The following is a 25,475-nucleotide window of genomic DNA, read 5'->3' as shown; positions in this document are numbered from 1 at the left end:
AGAAAAAGACCTCACACAGGCTTTATAAGACCATATTCATTGTGGATTTCTTATAAGGCCTTCCCAGTCTTTCACACCAATGAAAAAGGGCAAATCTAGAATGCACCGCTTTCCGTAACACCCACCTGTTACAATCATGCACCAGGTGTTCAAAAAGCCTTTAGAGACCAGGACAGTACTGCTGGAAGGTGTATTTATCAGAGTGATTAATCTATGCACTCAGTCTATAAATGCCCTAATTTGATAGGATGCTCACCAAACTAAAAAACACACTACAGCATCATCCCAGTCTGCCCAGAATGTTTCAAAGATAAATGGACAAGACAAAACTTGTCACTCTCTTCCTGCAATGTTACCCATGCTCAAGGGAGAGCACAAGCAAAGAAGAAAAGCAATGTACAAAGAGGGTCTTGCAGTAAAGCCAGCAAAGTGTTTTAATTTCATTACTGCAGGAAAAAAAGAAGAGAAGGAAGAAGAGAAAGGGGCAGTTTTGCTTGCAAATGATACGCATCCGACAGCAGATACGAATAAAGTTACATCTGTGTAGCTGCTGATACAGCCCCTAGTACATGCAATGATATTAGCAACAGAAATGGGGATTGTTAATCTCTGACCATTTCATTAATAATAGGTGAAAACCAGCCACAAAGCAGAGTCAGAAGGATCTGAAGCTTGTCTAACAAGACTTTTCAAAGTGGAAATGAAAGCTTGGATCAGGGTAAAACTTGTCAGTTAGGAGAGTTAATGAAGCACCACTACAGAAAATGGAATTATTCAAGGAAAATGACGCACACTCAGAGAATTTTTGATGCTGCTGAGAGTAGTCAATGCTGAATCATTGTCACAGAGCTTAGCTGAGGGCTACCAGAGGATGGGGATGCACTTTATGGTAGGTGGGTTTTTGAAAGCTGTTACGCCAGCATGTGAGAGAGACAATTCCTGCCCTGAAGCACTCACTGGTTCACTTTGAATCAAACTTAGATGTATCATTGGCTTTATGTTCTGCAAAAGAACAACCTGAAGAGCAGGCAGGAGGGAAAGATGATATAATCAAGGTGGGGGGTAGGGGAGGTGGGGGGAATAACACTGTGGAAAAAAAGTAACTCTGCTTCAATTCTGTAATTAGATAATGCAGTATGTTATCTTTCTATATTCTCCCTAGGGTATAGGGCCTTTTTCTCACTGTTTTCTATTGATGTAGTGTTGAGTGCAACAGGACAGCAATCCTTCTAGGTCTGCTGCCACGCAAATAATACACATCAGGATATTGAATGTGAATGGACAGAAATGCATTGTTTGTAAAGCACAAACATTACAGAAAGGAGGATGAGAGGAATATTTCCCTCTCCAAAATGTAGCAGAATATTCACTTTGGTAGAAATGAGCACAGCTGAGGATCTGGTTCTGAAACCATAATTTGTTAAACTGAACCTGTAGTTCTTGTATTCTACAGCAATCCTGAGACATTAAAGAAAGCAAGAATGGCTATACAGATCAATGTAGTGACCATTAAATATTTACAGAGATAATTACGAATAGACTAAACAAAGCAATGGGGAAATTAATAAAAGATGACCGGGTGGGTTTTATGCCTGGAAGACAATTTAAGAAGGGTACTTGGTATTGCTTATGAGGCAGCCACATGCTGGAAACAGTTGCTGCCCTTTCATCAGCTAATAAGCTTGGGCATTGGGATTGAGATAGACATTGAGAGAAAAGTGAGTTGGAAATGGATGGGAAAGCAGAGGTCTCAGAAAGGCTCTCTCCACAGGACATGGGTGAATACACATGGGGCTGGGTGACTTCACGCAAGTTTCTGCTGAGGTACTGATGTTGGTCTGCTTGAACATCACAGTAGGAGTGAGTCTTGATTTCCATCCAAGAGAAATATTCTTTATGTGTCTTTCTATCATCGTTAAGAAAGACAAGGAGAACAAAGTAAGGGGACAGAGGCAGCACTGATGGGCCCAAATCCGGCCAGCTTTATAAAAATAACTTTTTGCAAAGTCTGTGTAATTCTGTATTTGTGTTTTGTTGTTGTTGTTCTTTCTTATCCCAAGGGAAAAAAATGCTCTTTAATAAAAATAAATAAATGTCAGATAGCATTCAGAGGGAGCCCCACACTCAGAGATGGATTGGACTGAAAATTCTGGCTCCAAGTGCTCCTGAAGTCTGAGGGTATTTAAAACCTGAAGACAGATCAGTGTCAGCAGTACAAGGCAACAGAAATGATATATTAATAAAGAAAAGGAGCTTTGTTTCTAGTTTGCAAGAGATTATAAATAAAAGTGAGAAATCCATTAAAAAAATCATTATGAATCCCTTGACCTTGTCCTCTTAAAAATAATATAAAAAATGTAAAAGAGACATTAAAAATAAAATCAAGGTTAAGACATGAGCCATATAAGAGTTTGCATGTGGGCAACCATGGAGTGTTACAGAGTAATGAAGAGAAAGGACACAAAGGAGAAATGAAAAGAGGTATGTAATATATTAAATTATGCCCAAAGGATCATGTGCACCATATACTAATAAATGCATCATGAGGATAAAAAGGAATGAACAAGGCAGTTCAAAAAGTAATCACAGAAAAAGAAAAGGCAAATGGAGGATGGGAGGACAAAATGCTGGTGTGAAGTTGCATATGGATTTCAGCGGAACAAGGATGACTTTGAATGATCTGTCCCTGCCCCAAAAGAATGGAAAAATACAGGACTGAATTCAGAAGCCTTGGAAAAGAGCTAGGAAAAGGAGAGGTAGGGAAGTACAAGGAAATGTCAAAAGTGGGTGAGAGTTGTTTCATGAATCAGGTTAGGAGAAGGGGAGAAGAATAGGAGGTAAGATAGTGAAAGTCTGAAGCATGGCAGTGATCCATTACTGGGTATACACAGTCTGAATGGTGAAGCATCCAGTCGTTGGATCTTGCTTCACATCATTTTTAGGCAGAGGTGATTTCAGATGATTGACTATTCCTTTACAGTTCTGTGAGCCATAGGAGGACCAGCCCCATGAGAAATACTGAGGTCCTGCTGCCACACAGATCAGATGGAGCTTAGCAGGCTGGGAACCCCTAAGGATCCTGAGAGGAACGAACAAGTCAGACAGTAGGACCACAACCCTGGACTTCAAGAGAGCAGGTTTTGGCCTGTTTAGGGTCCTGCTTGGAAGAATCCCATGGGAGGCAGTCCTGAATGGAAGAAGGGTCCAGGAGAGCTCATTGGTTTTCAAGCATCACCTCTTCCAAGCTTAAGAATGGTCCACCCCCACGTGCAGGAAATCAACCAAAAGTGGCATGAGGCCTGCAAGGTGGTCCGAACTAAACTTAAAAAGAGAGTGCATGCGTGGAATCAGGGACAAGTTACCCAAAAGTAACATAGAAACTCTGTCTGAGCATGCAGAGACAAGTTTAGGAATGACAAAACACGAATCAGAGTATATCAAATCAAACAGATGTGAAGGGCAACAAGAAAGGCAAGTATATTGGTAACAAAAGGAAGACTACAGAAAACATGGGTCCACTGTTGAATGAGGTAGCAGACCTGGTGACAGCGGACTAAGAAAAGTCAAAGTACTCAATGTATTTTTTGTCTTAGTTACTGCTAAGATTTACCTTCAGGAATAACAGGCATCTGAGCCCACTGTGGAAGGTCTGGTGCAATTATACTCTACCACCCATTGAGGAGGATCACAGAATGGTTAAGGTTGGAAGGGACCTCTGGAGATCAACTAGTCCACCCTCCCTGCTCAAGCAGGGTCACCTAAAGCATATTGCACAAGATCTTGAATATTCAAGATTCAGGCAGGTCTTGAATGTCTCCAGAGAAGTAAACTCTACAGTCTCTCTGGGCAATCTGTTCCACTGCTATATCACCCTCACTATAAAAAGCAAAGAATCAAGTTAGGGAATATTCAGACAAATTCTGTGGATACACACAAGTCCAATTGACCTGATGGGATGAACCCACAAGTTCTGAGGGAGCTGGCTGATGGCACTGTGAGGCCATTCATATTTGCCTTTGAAAGGTCTTGATGATTGGATTGGTTCCTGAGGACCTTAAGAAAGCAAACAGCACTCTTTTCTTGAAGAAAGAGAAGCAGCAGCATTCAGGGAACTACAGATTTATGAGCCCCTTGATCCCTGGGAAGGTGATGGAGCAAATTCTTCTGGAAAATGTTTTCAAACATACTAAGGACACGATGACTGGCAGTAGTCAGCATGGATTTACAAAGGGGAAGCCATGTCTGACCAACCCGATCACCTTCTGTGATAAAATAACTGAATGGGCAAGGGGAGGCCAAGCAACAGTTGTTGGTTATTTTTTGTTTGTTTTGTCTTTAGCACTGTTTTCTGTAACATCCTCATAGACAAACTACTGAAGTATAGAGCAGATAAGCGGACAATGAGGTGTACTGAAAACTGCTGGGTTCAGAGGGTTGTGATCAGTGGCATGAAATCCGCCTGGGGCTAGTCACTAGCTGTGTGACTAGGGTCAGTGCTGGGTCCAATACTATTCAACATCTTCATTAATGGCCTGGATTATGTGACCGGCTGCACCTTCAGCAAGTTTGCAGATACAGAAAACTGAGAGGAATAGCTGATACACCAGAGGTTGTACATCAGAAGAGGCTGAGAGGGCTGGGACTGTTTGGCCTGGAGATGTAAAGTTTCAATGGTAGTCGGACCTTCTAATCAGGTATAATATGGCTCTAATCAAGTATAAGTAACTGATTAGAAAGAGAGGGTGCTTGGGGGGAAGACAAAACCAGACTCTACTCAGTGGCCCCAAAGACAAGACAAGAGGTAATGCACAGGAAATTTTGTCTGAACATACGGAAACATTTTTACTGTATCTGAACACTGGCACGGGTTGCCCAGGGAGGTTGTGGAGTGTCCATCCTTGCAGGTTTTCAAAACCCAGGTGGAAACAGACCTAAGCAAACTGCTCTAGCAGAACTTGCTTTGAGCAGAGTACTGGACGAGACGACTTTCAGAGGTCTCTTCCAGTGACAGTGTGATATAGGCTACAGATGTAAATGAACCTTAGATTGCATTTTGGCAACAGACTATGGAAATTACTTAGTTACAGCAACAGGTTCAGTCATTTCATCCACCACAGAATGGATTTATTACAGTTTTAATATAAAGACTTCCAGGGATTAAGTTGCTAATGAAACAAGCTGATGAGCAGCTATGCTGATGAGGTGAAGATATCATTGACACAAATCAAGTATATTAACACTGAATAGGACAAGTATCTCCTGAATATAGCAATATATACAGAGGTCACATTCACTGCTTCACTCTGAGGAGGAAAGGCTTGAGGCCCAATAACCCTCACATAATTTTTACTGAACAGAGCATATAATCAATATGTGCTACGCTTCTCCTGTCAGACAAGAGACAGTAAGAGTTTGAGGAGAAAGGTGGAGGACTGTCTTCTCCAAAATTATATGTAGATTCCATTTCTTGTTCCCAGGGAGTTTTCTTTTTATAAATCTGGTGATAGCATTTCAGTAACTTGTGTGATAGCTTGGCTTGTTTCTTTTTCAACTGAATTTGGATTTAAATAACTGGATTTATTTGGAAAAGTACCCATTTGTGGCACTGACTTGTAAAAATGTAAAAAAGAGCCTACAAATATGACAACTGGGTGGAAGCAGAACAAGAAGTGTGCTTTTCCATAAATATTGAGTTCTCTCTTTGTAGGTAGCTCAGGACTGATGGAAGTGCTCCTTTCCATTTTGAGGACCAGCCTGGCCTTAAGGAGCACAAAGTCATTTCAGGTCTCCTTCAGTGTGGTTAAATGTGCACTACTGAATGGTACTATTAGTAGTGATCTCACAGATCCCCTAGGGCTTGTCTCTTTATATGACAAGCACTTCACATTCACCTGCCTATCAGCAGTCCATTCATTCTATTTTCTGTAAGCTAGCAATGGTCTTTAATGAAAAGAGAAATAAATAAACCACAAACATTTCTTCTCTCTCTCTCTCTCTTTTTTTTTTTTTTTTTTTTTACTACATGTATGGTTGACATATTAAAGGTATTTGCCAGGAGAACTCACCAGATGGAGTCTTTTGTCAATTTGGCATCCACTTGCCCTTCATCATCCAGAAAGAAGTCCAACTGTAAATTTGCATTGTTGTCATGGGCAGAAGAATAGTTGGTAATGAGTCTTGCAGGTATCCCCAAGCACCTCAGAACTGTGGCAAACAGAGAAATGTAATGAGGACAAATATGAGGAGCAAATCCCGTGCTCACAGATGACAGGATAAGTAGAGAGAAATTATTAATAACTGGAATAAAATAGGAAAACTCAGTCAAATCAACCCAAATTATTCCTCATGTCTGCCTTTATATAGAATATTTTAAATATTTTATTTGGCTCCAAAATGATGAGCAAAGATAGGTAGTTATACAATCACTATAACTTAAGCACCCAGTTACTAATCGTTTTCAAATAGCCCTGCATACTGACCACTCTGTAGCTTTTCAGGGCAAACCTGGATGCAATGGGTCTACTACATGATCAAATGTGGTATGAAGAAAAATAAGTCTGAGATTCCAAGAAATGCAGAATATATTAGGCCTCCCCATATCAGTAAGCCAGGAGAATCAGGAAAGACTGTGCTAAAACGAAGATGAATTGAAAATGTCTCCTTGTAGTTGACTTGGAGTTTCCCTGTTTGACATCTGCTATCAGAATGGATCTGGAGAATACAAAGAAAAAAGCAGAAACTGATTGCTAACAAGGGGGAAAAGCTGTATTATTTGCAAGTGAAACATCAGAGTCTGAACAAAATGCATTACAGAATTTGTATCGATTGCTAAGTAATAGTATTTTCTAGTACTTTGGAATCAACAGTCCCTTCCCACAGAAGATCTTAAAAGGAGGATCAAAAAAAAAAAAAAAAAAAAGCCTCCTACCCCTAAATCTCAGATCATCACAAAGTAGCTGATGACTCTTTTCTCCAGTTGCCAAGTGGTAAAGTTGGGGTATTGAAGGGATGAAAGACACAGACTCCTGATGGCTCTTGAACGGGAGACATTTATTGCCATTTTTCACCACTACATATACTTTCCCCGTAGCCCCATGTGCTGTCCACGTGCCCAAATCTGTCATACAATTGGTTAGAGTCCCTCAGACACGCGCCTCGAGCCAGCCAGCAATTGACCACTGCCCAAAGCTCATCTTTAACACTGTAGCCAATTTACTTTATCTCGACCTTGCTCAAGTTTTTGTTTCTACTGCTTGTTTCCTCATTATCTCTAATTTAGGGACATGTGAAACAGCGCAAAGCCACCTGTGAATTCCTTTCCCACAGGGTATGTGGAAAAGCTATGGCTATATCTGAAGTACGGCAGTACGTCATTAGACTTCTGGTTTGTGGTGCACCCTGGCTGATAGCAACAGACATGGGGCACAGCCTCAAGGAGAAAGTGGTGCTGCAGGGTGACATATCATCTCACCTTGTTCAGATGAAAGATGATTTTCATCCAAAAAAAGTTAGAACCATAGAATCATAGAAAAATTAAGGTTGGAAAAGACCTTAAAGATCATCTGATCCAACCATCCCCCTACCACCAATGTCAACCACTGAAATATGTCCCTACGCACCAGATCCAACCTTTTCTTGAACACCCCTAGGGATGGTGACTCCACCACCTCCCTGGGCAACCCGTCCCAATGCCTGACCACTCTTCTGAGAAAAAATGTCTCCTAATTGTTTTAATTGTTGAAGAGAGTGCTCTTTGTTCAATTCTTTGTTTTAATTGTTGAAGAGCAGGGGCATGACATTTCCATTTTTCCACTCACTAGGGACATCGCCCGAATGCCAGGACTTTTCAACTATGATGGAGAGAGGCTTGGGAACTCCATCAGCCAGTTCCCTCAGGACCCTGGGATTCATGTCATCAGGACCCATAGACCTGTACCTGTTTAGATTCATCAGGTGGTCTCGAACCTGCTCTTCATTTACAGTGGGTGGGACTTTGATCCCCCAGCCTCCATCTACGTACAGGTTCAGGGAAATGAAAGACTTGGGAAGCCCATCTACCAGTGCAGACAGAGGCAAAGAAGTTGCTGAGTACCTCAGCCTTCTCCACGTCTGTCGTTACAAATTACTCAGATATAGAAACTCACTCCTAATATAAGAAATTAGCCACCTATAATTGTTTACACACTACTCTTTTCACCCCCCAGTCTATTTTCACAAATGTTAAAGGTGCATGGTGGCCCTTGGGGACTCCTCCTGTCACCCCAACGCAACAGCCCGAAGGGAGCTGGGTCCTCTCTTGTGCTCTTCCTCAAGGCTCTGTGCAGAAGGGATGCCACCTCTTGCACAAGGGCTAGGGGATGGGAAAGAAGCACTCACGCAACCCCTGAGAATCGGCAACAGAGTTCTTTATTGCCGGGACATTTTACAGGTGAGCCTGCAGGATGTCCGTGGTGTTTGCTGGCTCCAAGCTAATGCTTGGGATGGAGCCTGAGTGCCAACGAGTAGGGAGCTTGCCGGGCCCTGCTGCGATGCGGTTGGTGTGCTCTGATGGCACAGAGCAAAGACATTCTGTGGTAGTCCCAGGTCTGATCTGGCAGAGGTGGATCCACTTCCATTGGTTCCTCCACCTCTTCTTGTGGACCGAGCTCCACAGGCTCCATGGTGTTTGGCAGAAGGACAAGCCAGTCCTTGCCCTGGACTGCCCAAACGGGATGCCTTCCATCTGGAATGTTTTCAGGCCAGGGTGCCAAACCAGGGGGTCATCCAGTTCCTCATTTATGTCCCATGCCACTGTCCAGTTCATTTCCATGCATGGATTCAACACTGCTGTCTGTTTTATGGCCATAGCTGGGTCCCACGCTGCGTTCCAGACAATAGGCACACCTCTGCTCCCCATGGCTGTCTGCCTGACACTCCTGCCTTCGCTCCACACCACCACTGCACCAATGGTTAGGCCCAGGCCCCCTGCCGCTGTGTGTTTGAGGGGCCAGCCTGTTCCCTGCGTCGCTGCAGTGCCAATGATATCGCTTATATGTGTCTGTGGGCTGGGTGCCACAGGTCCCTCGGGCACTGGTGTCTTTTGTGCCGCAGGCGCTTTCCCTCTGCCCATGACACTTCTCGTTAGCTGCCTTCCTTCTTGGTGCTTCCTCGGACTGCATCGCTGTCCTCACACTGAGGAGGGCTGCCGCTCACCTTACTCCTAGCCTTCTTCCTGCCCCATACGCTAGCTCTCAGAGGACCCAGTAGCTAAGCAAGTGTTGGGCCAGCTGCAGGGGTCCTGTTTTATAGGGCCTGGGGCAAAGGCGGGGCAGTGGTGGCCACTGTGACCTCAGCAAGCCTCTGTGATGGAGTGGCCCACGCGTGGCCAAAGGCAGCTGTGTTGGGAGCAGCCTGGAAGATGCCCTCACATGGAAGAAGGAGTAGGGTTGGAGGGCTGAGGGCCCCTTTTCTGGGGCTGGCTCTTTGGATTATCTCTGTGCCCTGCAGTACACCCTTTTATAAACCAAATGCTTGATTCATCGGGGGGGTTTGGATCTTCAGCTGAGAGCAGGGTCCTCTGGTGGGAGTCATTAGATATTCCTCAACCTCTCAGTAACACAACAGCATTGAAATGAGTAAGAGGAAGGAGACTGAAGCGCTAAATGGGAGAAACTTTTGTTTTGCTTTAGCAAAGCCAGAAACAGCAGTCAGGGTGTCTGATCAGCAGCCTTGTGCCCTCATCAGGAGAGATCAAGCAAGCAGGGTTGGTCTTGTGTCCTAGCCTGCCAGGGCAACAAGAGCCACAGTGAAACACCCACCTGGATTTTATTTTAAGTGGGAACAAAAGGGGCAGGATAATGAGAAACTAAAAACTTCTCTCCCTCCAACTGGATATCAGAATGTGACTGAACTCGTGCTGCAGAGCACCTCCACCTTGATCAGCCAAGAAACTTGTTTTCTGATTTAGGAGCCAACATGGTTTTGCAGAAAACAGAGGTGGTTTTTGTTTGTTTGTTTGTTTTCTCAAAAGGAAAACATTTAGGTTGAAAATCTTATTTTAAAATATTTCCAATGCTGCAGTGTTGAACAACCCTTTCTGCTACTGCTTGGTTTTGTATATTCATTAGTGTCACTACCATGACTCTCCATACAGAGTAGCACTGCACATTCATTTCAAGTTACTGGATGACAAATTACCTGGATGCATCCAATACCATATGTACCTATTGATTAAACTTAATTCTAGTGTCCTCCCAGGCTTCCACCACATGAGCCATCAGGCCTCATTGAAAATAATTTGTCTGACAATTTCGAGATTAATGACCATTTTTCAGAATGTTTTAGCATTTTTAACAGAAGACTATCCAGAGTGTAAGATATAGCAACCTTGGAAAGCTGGACTGATCACAACGATAAAACATTGGCAGCTGAGAATGACTCAAAACACAACTTGGAACAATACTTTAAGTTCAACATGCTTGTTCAGGCCTTTGCTGTCCTCTCTGTGGAGTGTTCAGTAACTGGACATGTAAATGGCTACATATCAGATGAGCCACTGGACATTGTTTTAATTTCATAACGCTCACCAAACTTTATATATCTACAAGCCTTACAGTACAAAGTCCCAGATCTCTGACTTGACTAAATTAGCCAGCAGACTGATCCTAATTTTGCCCCAGATAGATATGCCTCTTCATTTAATACAGTAGGCTCCAGGCCTCTGTGGCATTGCCCCAGTTTCACAGTGGCCTACAAGCAAAATACTGCGAAGCAGTGATTCACGACCAGTGCAGGGAGAAAGTCTGAGAACCCATACATGTGTTTGTGATCTAGAAAAAAGCCAGAAGGGCACTGGTAGAGAAGAGAAAGTAGCCTGTGGAAGTCACTATGATGAACTGCATCTATAAGAAACATTTGTAAGGGCCTTTTCTGAACTCATTGTGTTGTGCAGAGACTCAGGAGTATCAAGGGCAGACCGTATGACCTCAGGCAATAAAGGAAGTAGACATCTCTCAGGTTCTGTGGATGTGCATGATTGCTGACTTTCCCATGGCACCAGAAATAAAATGAATTATTTCATGTGTCGAAGGATAGAGCACCTGCCAGAGCCTCCCCAAAATAAAGCGTTAACCTCTCTAGATATATGAAAGAAAAGCAGAGAAACCTGAAACTAGAAATCCTCCTATAGCTGTAAGAAGCATGTGCCAGCAGAAGGCTGGGTTGTCGGAACAGAGCTTTATTTCTGAGGTCCTTACTGTTTTGAAAAGCTCTTGAACTACCCCAGGTAACTGAGTTATGAAATTCTGTTAACCAGACTGGAGGAAAATTATGCACTGAATGAAATATACACATGAGGAACAGGCAAAAATAAAATGAAAACATAGAGACACTCAGGGCTGCTTGAGGGTGAAGAGCCAGTCTTGTAACATGTTAATTATGTAATTTTCACATTCGCTGCAGAAGATGGGTCATTAACATCTTTCATTTTTGTTAGAAGAATAATGTAAAGAAAAGTACAATGCTACTCCTGGGGATAGCAACATGTGGCAATGTTGAGAGAGATGAAAAGGGGAAAGGTTTCATGGAGAGTTTTTCTGCAATTTCCTCTTCACATCTTAAATACAAGAAGCAAAGCTTAGATCTTCAGCTGTAGCTGAAAAGTACTTGATGCAAAGTAGAGCCCAAGCCTGCAAAAATACCCATTGTGTCCCCCTGGTCCTAGGCTGATCTGGTCCCTACTCCAGTTTGATACTTATATGTATGAGCTGTAGGTGCCTGTAGGGGAGATCCTCCAGGCTTAAGCCAGACTCTCACTTTTAGTTTCTCTTCAACTTCTACTGGCTGGTGCCACGAGCACAAGAACTATGTGACTGGCTCTATATTGGCAAAGGGCGCTTGACACAAGCATTGTTTCCAATGTCTGGTCCAAATTATCCATATAAAGCACATCTTTTACACTACCAGCATCTTTCTTGACCACTATTACACTCCAGTGTGTTCCAGTGTTTTAGGAGTTTTCACTTGGGATGATGCTGTTAGCAAGTGCTAGACAGGAAAAAAAAAAAAAAAAAAAAAAAAAAAAGGACCGATCCATCAATGCTTTCCCTACATGGTTTTCAAATCTGAAATGTCTCTTTTGCTGAAACACTGGAAAACACTTGCTCTAGTTTGAGCAAGTGTGTTAAGACTTAACCTTGTAGTGCTAGGCAATTCATAAACCAGGACAACATTTTCCTGATAACTCTAGCTTACAAATTCCGTAGAAAGTATTAATAGTGCTCAGTAAAAAGGTGCTAGGACACTGCACATGTCTTACTAGGAACAGTTCTTGACAAGTAAGTTTTTAACCCTTCTGGAGTAGATATGCCATAACATACCCCATACTGGGTAATAGCTTCATGCTGCAGATTTAGATAACAAGCCTCTCTGTTCATCTCAGATTTCCTAACATAAATGGGGAGCATGCCAAAAGACTACCTTTCTCTCTCCCAAACTTACCCTCTGTGACTCAATGAATACATTTTACTGTACAAGTAAAGAGTTAATATATCATTGTGAAAGTGCAGCCGAACTGAAGGAAATGCCAGGTATTTATGCAAAGTGCGTCTATCTTAGCCATGTATTTTTAAGTATCTCTATTATTTACTCCTGTACATCACAGAGCCACAAAGTATTTTAGCTAGTTTAACCTAAAAGCTAATGCTGCTATATAAGGATTGCGTAGCAGTGTGCAACTTTTCTCACTGATACTTACATGTGTTGAAGACACCAGCAAAGACCCAGCACTGGCCATATCGCACTGGCTGCTTAGAACTGTAATATTCCAAGAGGATGTCCACACTTCCTGTCCAGGCGGAAGGTGCAACCCCGTAAGTGTAGGTATTGTCCCAGGATCCAGCAATAACACCATTATCATCCCTGGAATTGATCTAAAGATAGAGAAAATGAATGTTAGGGATGACAGATACTGAACAATAAAGAGCTCTTTAAACCAGCAGACAAAGATAGGATGTGAGAGACTGAATATAGCTGAGTTTAGTCTAGAAATAAGACAGAAATGTTTAATTATGAAGGTAGGAAATGAACAGAACAATCTTGCTAAGGGTTGTGGTAGATTCTCCATCACCAAACAATTTTGAATCAAGGTCAGACACTTAAAAGTCACAGTGAAATTAAATCACCACAACGAGTATCCATGTTGCTAATTTAGTAAGTTTTATTAACATTAAACATGCTCACTTCTATGTATTTTTAGTAACACAATCAGTTACAAATTGCTAAACAAACCTCAGAAATATCAAGCTGGATTCTTTCCTAACATCATCTGTTTTTCTGTCCACATCAGCCCAGGTATTCTAATAAAATCACTTCCAACTCACAGTGGATTGGGAGGAGAATCAGTCCACTGTTATTTTTAGAGCGGAAACTAATTTCTTCGGTCCAGCACACGCGAAAACAAGAAGGAATTTGCTGTGTAGGTTTTCCGTTGGTAAGATTACACAAAAGTGTGGAGTTCTGCTGACTAATGGCTATACTGATAGGCATTAACGAGCAATACACTTCCTAGCTGCAATTTAAACCAAACCAGTTGAAGCTGTGCAAAAAGCTCATTTGCTCTGTACCTTTTAATTATGTTAATGTGGAACAGCTACATGCCAGCCAAATAAATCACAATTCTCATTTAAAAGCTTTTGGCTGGATTAACTACTGTTTTATAATTAGAAAATCGACTTCCTGTGAACCTTAGAACTGAATAAAGATAAGTATTCAGAGTCATAACCAAAGGGTTAAGGGGTTGTGCCCATCTCACTGTTGTGGGAAACATGCCAGGAAAAGAGGCACTTCAAGGACAGGACGGTGTTTTGATCTTTAGGCTCTCTTCTGGCTGCAAAGAGAGGAAGAAAGGGGTAACTCTGCTTGCTCTGCAACTTCAGCAAGCCTCAGAAGGATCCCAGCATGGGGGCATGTCCTAGATAAGCTCAGCTCTAAAATGCCACATCTTGAGCAAGAATGAGGATAAGGAATACAGGTGGGACTTCAGCACCCCTTAGCCACTTCTTACTGAGGTCCAGAATTCAGATGGCCAAAACTCCCACCTAGCTATAGCCTAATCCTGCAGATACCTGAACTCCACTTACTCCTGGATTTCCAATAGCAAACTTCTCCACCCACTTAAAGTGGCTGAGTAGCTCAAAACCTAAGTAGTATTTAAGACCCCTTTGGGTTCATAAACATTGTGGTCTTCTGCCCAGAGGGCTTCCAGGGTCTCTGCATAATGGACCTTTTGCATCTACTAGCCCAGTGGTTAATGCAGCAATCCAGTTTGCATTAATCCATTCTTACTTCTGTCTCAAGAGGCCCGAAACTACATTTCTAGTATCTATCGTGAAAGAAATAACCAGAAGGCTAAAAGACAAAGAGAAGTGACGGTGCTCTCAATCTTGTTGAAGCTATTCTACTTAACTTTGTGTTACACAAAAATCAGCATGTGGCATTAACTGAGAGGGTGGACATCCCATTTCAATTCATATTTCAAAATGCTGTAATAAGTGGGTTAAAGGGTCATTCATCTTCAGTGACCGTGTTTTGTGGAGACACTACTTTAGCAGCTGGCCTGGGAGAACATCTAACAACACTGGCTCAATTACCAGCTTATTATTCTGGGAAGCAGAAGGCATCGGTTCAGACCTCCAGAAGGCAGAGGCAAAAACTCAGCCTTTGCCTTTCACATCCTGCTTGAGTTGAGACACCCACCACTGCAGATAGTGTTGGAGTCCATGTAAAGTCTCTCAATTCCTCATCTCAAATTCTATCCAGTATGCTGCCTCACCATCCACAAAAGTAATACCTTTCTCAGTTATTTCAGCTACCAGAAAATGAGCGCAGTGCTACAAGAAATGCTAGCCTGCCTGAAAGTGCAATGCCTAAAAATGGCTTTCTCTCCAGCGAGGTACCACTCTCAGGAAAAAGACGATGAACTGACATAAATATTTCACCTTTAGTGGAGTGAAATAAAATGCCAGACCCAGAGGTCAGGATGGAGAATTGATCTGACACCTGTCAGAGTGAGCACATGAGGGCACAAGGGCCAGTTAAACCAGCCTGGCTTTGATTAAAGAGTCACTTCTGACACTTCTTGGGCATCTATTGCATACCACTGCAGAAGCAACACGGCAGATTTTGATTGGGTTTCCACGCCCAGACAGCTCCAGTTCTGCCTTGTCCATCAGGAAAAGGCATGCATCCAGAATGTTTTCTTCAAACTAGATGAAAGGAAAGATAAAGAGAAACAGAGGAAAAGTTGAGTCACTTTTATTCTGGAAAGCAAACACAAGGCTATTTTTCATTATTATAATAGCTATCAGTTTCAAAATTATCTGGTCAGGTCAAAGTTCTGTGTTTAAAAATACAAGTTTTCTTCTAGAATAATTGTCCATGTACAGCAAAAAATGTGAGATGCTTTAAGGGAAAAGAGTGTGTCATTTTCAATTCAATCTCAGTCTGGTTTCTAGAAGGTTAAAATGACAACATAGCCTTTCTGACAGGACATAAAATTTTAAGTGCTAACAAGTATATAATAGCAAGGTATTATTATAATAACTACAAGAAGCTAGTCTGCTCGCTAAGGACTGCATGTCCTTCACAGATTCCAGACCTGTTAATTTCAGGACTTCTCTGACATAGCCAGTACAACGCTGAGAAGCTGACCAATAAACTGTTTGCCAAAGTTAATTTGAAAACACTTAAATTTTAAACTAAGATATTAAATATGTTTAAAATTATCAAGCCAAAAGCTGATTATATTGATTAATCCCGGTCTATGAAACTTAGATATCAAAAATACCAAGTGACCTAAAGTAGTCTTCTTCAAAGATAGAGTAGAAAGGTACAGTTTCTTCGATCCAGCATGAACAAGCATGGGAATGAATTGAGGGCAGAGGTGCCTAAAGAGACCAGAAACCATTTTTCACAGAACTCGCCCTGTGATATATTTCATTTTTCTTAGGAGAAACTGCATAGCAAAGGAAAATACCTCTGTCCCCCAGAAAATGGTAGGGGACAGGGAAACACACATTATTAAAAAAAAAAAAAAGTCTTCCAGATTCACTGAAAACACAATATTATATTAGCATTCAAGGCTGTAAGAGAAACTCCACTCAGCTCGTCCCCTTGCCATGTTTGGCTTTATGTTCTACGTTTGCATCCTTAGGGATGTGGTTCATGCAAACAGGATTTTTGCTCTTGGGCTGAGCTGCAACTATAACTGCAACTGTCTCCAGCTTGGCTTAAGGTTCCTCAGAAGATGAGGGTGATCTGAGTTGTGCCTCCTGCCAAAAGCAATCAAATGCCCAGGCGAAGTTGCTGCCTTGGCAACCCTGGGAGAGGCAGAGGAGGAGGAAGCATGAGGCCAGAGAGCTGAAAAGAAAGCCCGGAAGAAATAAGACTGCTGTCAGCGCTGCAGAAAAGATGGGATGGATGGGGGTGCCATCCTGGAGAGCCCATGCACCCTTTGGCCTCTCTCTTATAGACAACAGCTCAGCAGCTGAGCTCTGGCATAAGCAAAACAAAACAAAACAAAAACAAAACAAACCAAAACTAAAACAGGGGCATCTCTATGCCTCCGTGTGAAGGAAGAAGCACCTTAATCACTCTCAGCCATCTCCTGCCCAAGAGAAGTCCTCTTCTTTTTTTGCCTGCCTATCTCTCATTGTTCTGCAAACTGCTGCAGTATGGATCCTTTTCAGCAAAAATCCTCCAAGGCAGCACACCAGCCTCCTCATCCTGCTCCTGGACTTTGCTATGCACACTGTCACTGAGTTGCTTTCTCTGGAGGAGACGTTTGCTGCTAAATAGCAGCTGGTAGTCTTAGTAAGCAAAACTGAATCCATGGTGTTCAGGCAAGCAAGGAAACGGGGGGCAGTGGTTCCCAGGGACCTACTCCTAATATTGTATCATTCCTGGGAGGCTGAATGATTACATAGTAGGTTCTCCATTCTGCTCCAGTGGTATGTGCTGTAAATAAAGTCAGGTGAATGGCTGTGCTATGGAGACCCTCCTTCCCAAGGAGAATCCTTCCAGTGTAAACACTGGGCCCTCACAGTGGTCCTTCCTGCTTCAAATTCATTTTTCTTCTGTCCTGGTCCAATGATTTATCACTTCCACCAGGATCAAAAAGGGCTTTGTGCTCTTCAAGTCATCAGCAGTGCCTAAGAGCTGAGTTAAATCAATAAGAAGTTTAGCTTGCAAATTAAATCTCTCTCATCTACAGTTTATGAGACACTGTCAATCTTGCCAGCATATACCCAAAGACTAAAGAGGAAAGGAATTGCTAACAGAGTTGTTACCTTCCACCTTGGCATTTATAAAATTATATAAATGACTGTGAAATAACTGCATTAACAGGGGGAGGGACACAGGACAGGCTGTAAAGTTGCCTTACAATAATATACATGCTCCATTACACTATATTGCATCAGTGTAGCATGCAGAGTACCATAACATGGGCTAAAGCCAGTTTCACCACCCTTCACTGTCCAGTGATTTAAAAGCACTAAATCAAACTAAATCAGTCTCCTACTCTCAATCTTGGCATGAAGATGCTATCTAAAGGGAAGCAGAACAGAAATATAACACTTGTAAGGCTGAATACCCCTGAAACGTCAGAGGAACCAGAGCAGCGGTAAGCAGCCAGAACAGATCAGCAAACTTGGGTTCGGCATGGGCACTGTCTGCTTACACAAGCAGCAATGGGAATAAACCAAATTCAGGGCAAACAAAGTTTGGCAGAGCCACCTGGAGAAGACTGCAGAAGGAAGACAAGAGGTAGGAAAACACACGGGCAAAGAGGCTCTGCCTGGACACAGATTTACATTGCGTTATAGAGCATTGCATTTAGTGAGACTGGTCTTCAGCAGGCCCTCTCTTTTCATGCTAACTGGCTTGTAAGACACAACCTTTAAAACCATTTAAGTCCAAGTAAGAGGGGCTGCATCACCTTTTGCACTGGCTGAATTAAGTCCATATTTCCCACAGTTGCTTGTGGCTTGATCTTACCAAATGCACATGACATAAAATTACATTTACTCTATGGGCTACAATGCTGATGTGGCTCAACATGTGGACACGAGCCAGCTCAAGATGGCAATGACAACACTATGCCCACCTGTTTTATTTTAGTTTTCTCACTGTGTTTTAACTGTGTTAAAAGATCAATATAGCATCCAACATCCAACGTTTCTCAACTAGAGAGTTCCTATGCGCCTAGATTTCTTCAAAAGCCAAATTTGTCCTGAATCCCCTTTGGGCTTTTCTTAGTGACTGGCAATTTGCACATTCTTAGAAGAAAGGAATCACAGTCATGTTACGAGGAACACTTCCATCCTCATTCATTACAGCCATGTTTCAACTGGTCTGTTGTTTTTTCCTTCCTGGGTCCATTTTTCTTTCCTTTCCTCCTCTGAAGTTGATGTTGCTCATTAAAGACAGCAGCTGGGAGAATTATCTCCCACTAGCAACCCAGTTTTGAACTGCAAGGTCCTTTTTGATTTACAACTGGAGTTAAAGCTTTCAGCTGTCAGTGTTCAAAGCAATTTTTTTTTAGGCTAAGAATGTTACCTTACTATGCACAATTCTATCTGTAGTTTTGTATAAGACCATATACCTTACACCTCTATGACTGTATGGGGCCATATGCTTTTTACTAAGACTGTTGTACAGGGCCATATATCATATATACAAAATGCATATATGTAGGGTATATCCGTAATATAGGACTCACTGCTAGTACTTTTACTCACTCAGAGCTATGCTCTTAGTCTTAACATCCAGGATTGCTGAAAATGAGGAAGGCACACGTATTTAATGGTGGGGAACTGGTAGGGTAAGATCAGGAACATCATATCCTCCACCTCACTGAGCCAGGAGAATATTTCTCCATTGCTTTCAACTTTAAGATGTCTGTTACTCCTTTATAAAAAATGATGGACTCCAGGAAAACCCTTGGCTCGGCCCCCTTTGATTCACCTGCCACACTCAACTTTCACGTGGGCAGGGGATAACAAAAGGTGCAGCACAACACAGGGTGGAAGTCAAGCTCTCCAGTTCCAGTTCAACAGTGGAAGGAAAGCACATGACAAAGGGATATGGAACAGCCCTAATCTCCCAGACAGAGCTGCCTCCTAGCAAAATCAAATAAATAATGCAGTTTCTCAAGGGAGGCTGGTGTTTGTGTCAGGAGGGTGCCAGATTTGCAGAATATAAGCACCTCAGGCCAAACCCCTATAGGCCATAAATTCAGCATCTTAGGACATAAATCTAGCAGTCGGTTGAAGTTGGCTTCCATCTCCAGCCACTCATTCCCCTTTCTCCCTCCCCTACATCTGTAACAGAGTGAATCCCACATCTAGGAACAGAGCAAGCCTGAAAAATAACCCAAGGGAAAAAAAAAGGAAATAGAGGAGCTGCTTGTTCAGCTAGATCAGTTTTCCAGTCTGATTCATTGCATGGCTGCACAAACACTTGCAGGGGGAAGGAAGGGCCAGGAGGGGGCATTTTTGGTCAACTTAAATGCACACCCAGCTTTGGCCTCGGGGTCTGGTTCCACATACCTCTCTCAGAAGCACCCTCTGCTTATGGAATTGCCTCCCCCTTACTTTATTTAAGGATTTTTTTTAGCTCAGACAGGATCACTCTTAGACCCTACAAACAATGGTGCTGAGACAACCAAAGGAAAGGTGAAAAGATAGAAGCTTCCTAAGGCAGCGCTTCAGCAGGAAAAAATAAAAAAAATAAAAAAAAGATGAAACGCTTAATCAAGGAAACGAGATGTAACTTCAAAGAGCTCTCTAGGGCAAGCACACTGTCAATCCATCCAGCTAAAGCTCTGAGGCAGTCTTCAGCTGAGGGGCAGAAAGCAAAGCAAGAAGGTTCCTTTCTTCCAGGCTGCACCAGGGAGGGGCAGCAAAAACTGAATGGGTCCGTCACTGTGGCATGAAGGAAGTACTTCAATACTTTCTTCATTGTGCTGTTGTGAAAAAACAGGAGGTGAGGTGAGCCATGTCCAATAACTGTCCATTGGAGTCCCCTTGAGTGACAGTTAGGGTTAGTTTTGCTAATTTTGATGTTGCTGTTGAATGCTTTTTTCCTTTTCTCACACAACAACTTAACTCTTTCATCCCGCAGGGATTTTCAGGCTGGCTAGTGATTACAAATAGATTGAGGTAGAACAGGGAAGCAATAAGGGGTTGATGTTATTGAAGGGACATCAACACCGCACACCAGCCAGCCAGGGCTGTGCTTCTCAAAGGCAGCAAAGGGAGAAGTTATGCACTTGTCAGTGTGGTGAGGAAATTTAAAACTCTGGGATCAAACCCAGAAAATAGGAAACCTACGAAAAGCTGACCCCCAAGAGATGAGAATTACTTCCACCAAGTTGCTAGAACTGAAAGGAAGAGTCAAAAAGGAATGCAATCTCTTGCTAAATAAATAACTAAAAAATCTCCTCTTTCACCAAATCAGTTTGATCTTGAAGTAGCAGTAATGTAGCAGCAGAAATGCTGCTGTGTAGTAAAAAACTCAGTTAATGATTGTAACTTTCAACAGGCAGCCTCTTAGTATCTGAAATGTGTTCCTAAAACAAGACCTTTAAATATTAGCTATTATAATGTTGCTTTTTTGAATTAGGTATACACCTGCTTCATACGATTTTAAATTTATGCCTCTTGTGTTTCTAAAGTAGAGACCAATAATGCACAACAGATCAAGAGCCCACAGTCTCTGCCACTGTCTGGTGTCAATTAAATTCATTTGCTGTCCTATTGGGAGCAGCCAGAGAAGGTCTAAATAGCTCACCTGACCGTAACTCCAGCTTCTTAATTTTATTTCGTCAATGTCTCCATGGAAAACAATACCAACATCATTCAGGACATATTCTTCCCTTTCCTTCTCGTCATCCAGATACACGGCATCCTCTGCATCAATTTATCCAAAACAAACATTAACACAGCCACTTAGTTTCTATATAGGGCAGATAAAAAATCTTAGCGTATAATGCAGTCATATTTGATGAGAAGTGCCCATCGTCCATCAAACAAAGCATCACTTGCTTCAGCAGAGTACAAATATAAGGAGATAGTGACCCCAGTTATAAATAGGACAATACAACTTAAAAGCATGCGAGATGCAAAAATGCTGACAACTCTTGCCTGTTTTGTCGAGATCTGCAAAGTATGATTAAAATGTCACATCTTATCAAGAATTCTAAGATTACTGTGTACCACTAATTTAAAAGTTCGAGCACCGTGATGCATTTCTGCATCTGTACAAACAGATCAAAGAACAATTTCAAACCTATTAATGTTAATGGAAAACAGTTCAAGTCAAGAGATCTAAAGAAAAATCTGTAGTGTATTACAAAAATTGGAGTATAGTTTTTATAGCGTATTAACAGACGGGTGTGATTACTTTTTCCTTACATAAGATATTGACTGCGGTGTGCCTCCCCCATGTAACTTGACTGACCAGCCAATATGAGGAGAAATCTGAATGTGCAAGTGAAAACTGGAAGCAATTGGAAGAGGTCTTCATTAAAACATAAACAAAGTGTACATCCTAGATTGGTCTTACATCATTCCAAAGTGTATGTGTGGAACCTCATCCTGCAAAGAGTATTCACATCCTTAGATAACCCATTATTAACATACGTAAATTATTGAATTTACGCGAATTACATGAAACTCACAGGTAGGTGAGTTACAGGGATTCTGTGGTGCTGGAACAGCTGAGGATTTCTTTCCTGTGCCAGTGCTAGTATTTTGTGACTAAGAGATACCACTTAACATTTAATGGTCTGGGAATTAATTAATTAGAGGAATTCAGTAATGTTGCACCAGATAGCAAGTTAAAGGGAAGCAATAACCTGCAATAGCATGATACATGCAAATGCACTGACCACTGCCATAGTAGATTTCTTCAGGATCTCGCTACAAATTACTATATGATCATTTCACTTTTAAAAGCCTACTGATTTGTCATATTTTGCTGAAATGCAAATTAGATTTGTAATTCCTTCAAAACCTCATCTAAAGCTTCTCCACTTGCCATAAAACTGCAATTCAGCTGAAAATCACTAAAATCTGAGCCTTCTGAAAAATCAATGACAAAACTCACACTGACTTCAGCTAAGTGAAGGGTTTTGCCAGTCTGTACACCTGATGCTGTTGGAATTTTTATTTTATCTGAAGATATATTTATATCCATGTTTCTATACATACAGAAGGGATTACATGTAGATACATAGCATTGTGACCTTTACATTGGTGTGCAAGGAATGATATGGAAGCAGGTGTTAAATGTAGGAAAGTTTTTATGTATTCGAGGAGATCAGTGCTTACCATTATGCTTTCGACAGGGCTGCTGTACAAGCTCTGCAGGCTACATCAAAATCAGAGCAGATGGAAAAGCAGCAGGTTTTATCTGCTTTTCCCTAAGGCAGGCAGGTCTGAGACACTTCATGCAGCAGCATGGTGCTACCCATGTGGCTTCTAAGGGCTGGGTCATAACAAGGGTTGTCTATAAGCCTGGTACTGCCTACGACCAAGTCAGCCTGCACCCAGGCACAAAGCAGATCACAGCTTTACATTGACAGCCTACCAGGTGACAGAGAGTGTTAAAAAACCTGACAGTGAATCAAAAAAGCTGCAGTCACTAATGCCAGCAGGGGCTTGCATACTTCAGAAACCACGTATCACATGATTTTATTGAGATCCAGCTCCCAGCTCTAAATAAATTTTGCACAACATCGTACCAAAAATATTTTAGATGTTACAGATCACGCAGGCTCTGTTTCATTAGGATGGATCTGCCTGATTTGCTGATTGAGCGATTATATGTATTGACTCCCTGAGCTTTGGGTTTTATTGAAGCACATGTGTACAAACAGTACAAAGGCTGCATTTCAAGGAGGCGAACCCACACCTTCTCTACAGTTATGTATTCAGTGGAGTGTGTGCACATGCTTTCTTGACAGCTGTTGTTTTCTTTCAGGGATTATAAATATCAATATTGATCTGGTTGATATCAATTGAGACGCTTATGTTATTTCAAGACCGCATGATCTTTGCTAAATCAGATGAAAATTGATTAAGTTCTCTGTCAATTATTTTAAAATATTTGTATTTTTTGATAAAGTAAAAAGGGCCTCTGTTTCACAGAGAAGCCAGCTGCTTTGATTTTTGACAGCTTTCACTACCCTTGAGACTGTTTAGAAGAAAATACGAGGCATTTGTGACTACTTTGATGCTAAGCGTGCTCTACATAGTACAACTCCTAATAATTTGGTGCAAGTGGAGGCTCACATCTGACAAACAGAAGAATTCCAGGGAAATGTGCTGGGTTTGTTTGTTCTTTTTCTCTAGCAGTTTAAGGCTTTTCTACTCACTTTTTATCCTGGGAAATTACTAAGACACCAGCAGTGCTACAAAGAAGCAAATTAGCTTGTATGCTTCTCTGTTTGAAGATGGATAAGGTGAAAATACACTTCACATGAAGTCTGCAGGTTAGGTATTCCACAGAACACGGGCTCCCTGTGAAAAGTGTAAGAAGTGCAGAGAAGCCCTGTCCCTTTGGGAAAGTGAATGGGCATGGGAGGCTCCTGCCCAGTACCAGGGGACCTGGGGAACCCCTGCCCCAGCACAGCAACCAGCTGGAGTTGGAAATTACATTTCTTCCCATACACAGTGACCACTGAGCGCAGCAGCACAGCAGATGGGTGGAGGTGGAGGCTTGCCCTCAGCGCCCAGCCTCCCTTCATCGTGGGAACTTGGAAAGACACTTGCTGGGAGGAGTACAGTGCTGTGGCAAACACAGAGATTCAAGAGCTAAAAACAGATATCTACAAAATCCACTTCACTCAGAACCAAGTTCAGTGTGCTGCCCTGCAACTGCCAGTGCTTGCCTACATGGATGTAGCAAAAATATGAAGCTCTTTGTGAATTTTAGTCATATGGAATCTATGATACAAGACGTAAAACTTAAGATATGGCTACAAACACCAGAAAATGTTAACTTGGCCAAATTTGGATGCCTTATAACACAGGAGAGGAGACCAAAGTCAACTGCATGTTACTAATCCTCAAACTGTATTAGAACACTTGAAGGACATGAGCAGAAGAAATGTGCAACTGAGTCACTAAAGTTGCAATATATTTAATTGATCATATCTAAAACACTTTGCAGAAAACTTGGGTGAATGAAATGCATACCCTCGGCCCATGGAGTCTGCAAGTTTCAGATACCCTAGGCATCTCCACCTGTGAGAGCCACAAGAGGCCATGCAAGGTCTTTTCTTGATAGGCACTGAGTGTTCCCAAAGCAGAAAGTCACTGGGCTCAGCACCTCCTTGGAAAGAGCTCACGGATCAAAGGAGCCATTCTCTGCTTTCATGTAGTCTGATATTGCTAAGAGTGAAGTTAAACTCCAAGAAGTTATCCTTAATGACTTACCGTTTGTATCTCCTATTTCAGAACTGAAGAGGGCTCAAAAGCATATCTTTTTTTCCCAGCTACATCAGCTGGCTGAAGAGAGAATGCTGCCTCTCTTCACAGGCTTTACCTTGCTTATTAACTAGCGTAATTTTCACCTGAGCATCTGAAATCTCAGTCCACCTGCTTGCTGAATTCCCAAATGTTTGGGGTTGATGTATATCATTTTCCAGGATTGGGCCCCACATCTGCATCTGTATTCTTAGTGATGAGCCTTAAATGTAGCTAAGGGGATTAAACCATATGAAAGCGTCTGATGATTTTGGAAGCAAAATACAGAAGCTACTCTGTAGCTTGACTGGTAAAGTATGCTGACTTGTTCTGAAACAGCAGAAAAAAAAATGCATCCCTGTCTGGGAAAATATGTCAAAACTGAACTACAGTGAAAAAAGAAGTAATAAGAAAGGGCACAAATGCCTATGACTTAAAGAAAAGCTCATACAGACACATTGATGTTTCTCTAAAATGATGAGTCGGAGAGCTGTGCTAGACACTGATGGAGCCTGTACTCTGCTCCCTGCGATAACAATCCCCATTCGTTCCTGGCATCAGCCTTCTCTCTTTTTAATGAGGCTTTTCACTCAGACTCTTCTGCTTAGCTATTAACCCAGCAAACAAGTCTAGGAGATTTTCAAACTATTGTTTTCTGTGCACTTTAACTGCCTGAGTTTTTATACCCTTTTGTCGTTCCACTGCACAATCTTTCCCAGCCAGGGGACGAGGCATGGAGAAACACTGTCCCTGCTTTTCTAACGCAAAGGGAAAAGGCAGGTACAGGAGCCAATTAGTCCAAACTACCTAGGAGTGAAAGCAGTGGCAAGAAATGAAAGTAAATCTTCATCCAAATGAAATATGCAGAAAATAAATCCTACAATATCCAGCAAGGGCCAGGACTTGAAGGCACACTTGGACATGTAAGCTGGGACGAAGGCATGATCCTCTGGGGGTGACCCTCAC

At 42.1% G+C, this 25,475-nt stretch overlaps 1 protein-coding gene across 1 annotated transcript in view; it reads right to left on the bottom strand.

The window, feature by feature from the left end:
* The window catches only part of F13A1 (coagulation factor XIII A chain), a 59,278-nt gene that overhangs the window by 14,319 nt on the left and 19,484 nt on the right, over nucleotides 1-25,475 (bottom strand). Inside the window, exons 4-7 of the mRNA XM_035560372.1 lie at nucleotides 20,830-20,948; nucleotides 15,135-15,242; nucleotides 12,734-12,908; nucleotides 6,066-6,204 (exon numbers count right to left, since the gene is read on the bottom strand). Coding sequence (XP_035416265.1) covers nucleotides 6,066-6,204; nucleotides 12,734-12,908; nucleotides 15,135-15,242; nucleotides 20,830-20,948 — 541 coding nt within the window. The remainder of the gene's footprint in view (nucleotides 1-6,065; nucleotides 6,205-12,733; nucleotides 12,909-15,134; nucleotides 15,243-20,829; nucleotides 20,949-25,475) is intronic.

The sequence above is a fragment of the Cygnus atratus genome, chromosome 2, assembly GCF_013377495.2.
Source record: "Cygnus atratus isolate AKBS03 ecotype Queensland, Australia chromosome 2, CAtr_DNAZoo_HiC_assembly, whole genome shotgun sequence".
In the NCBI taxonomy this organism is placed as follows: domain Eukaryota; kingdom Metazoa; phylum Chordata; class Aves; order Anseriformes; family Anatidae; genus Cygnus; species Cygnus atratus.
Note: the sequence above shows the minus strand (reverse complement) of the source record. Positions and strands in the feature narration are given on the sequence as shown.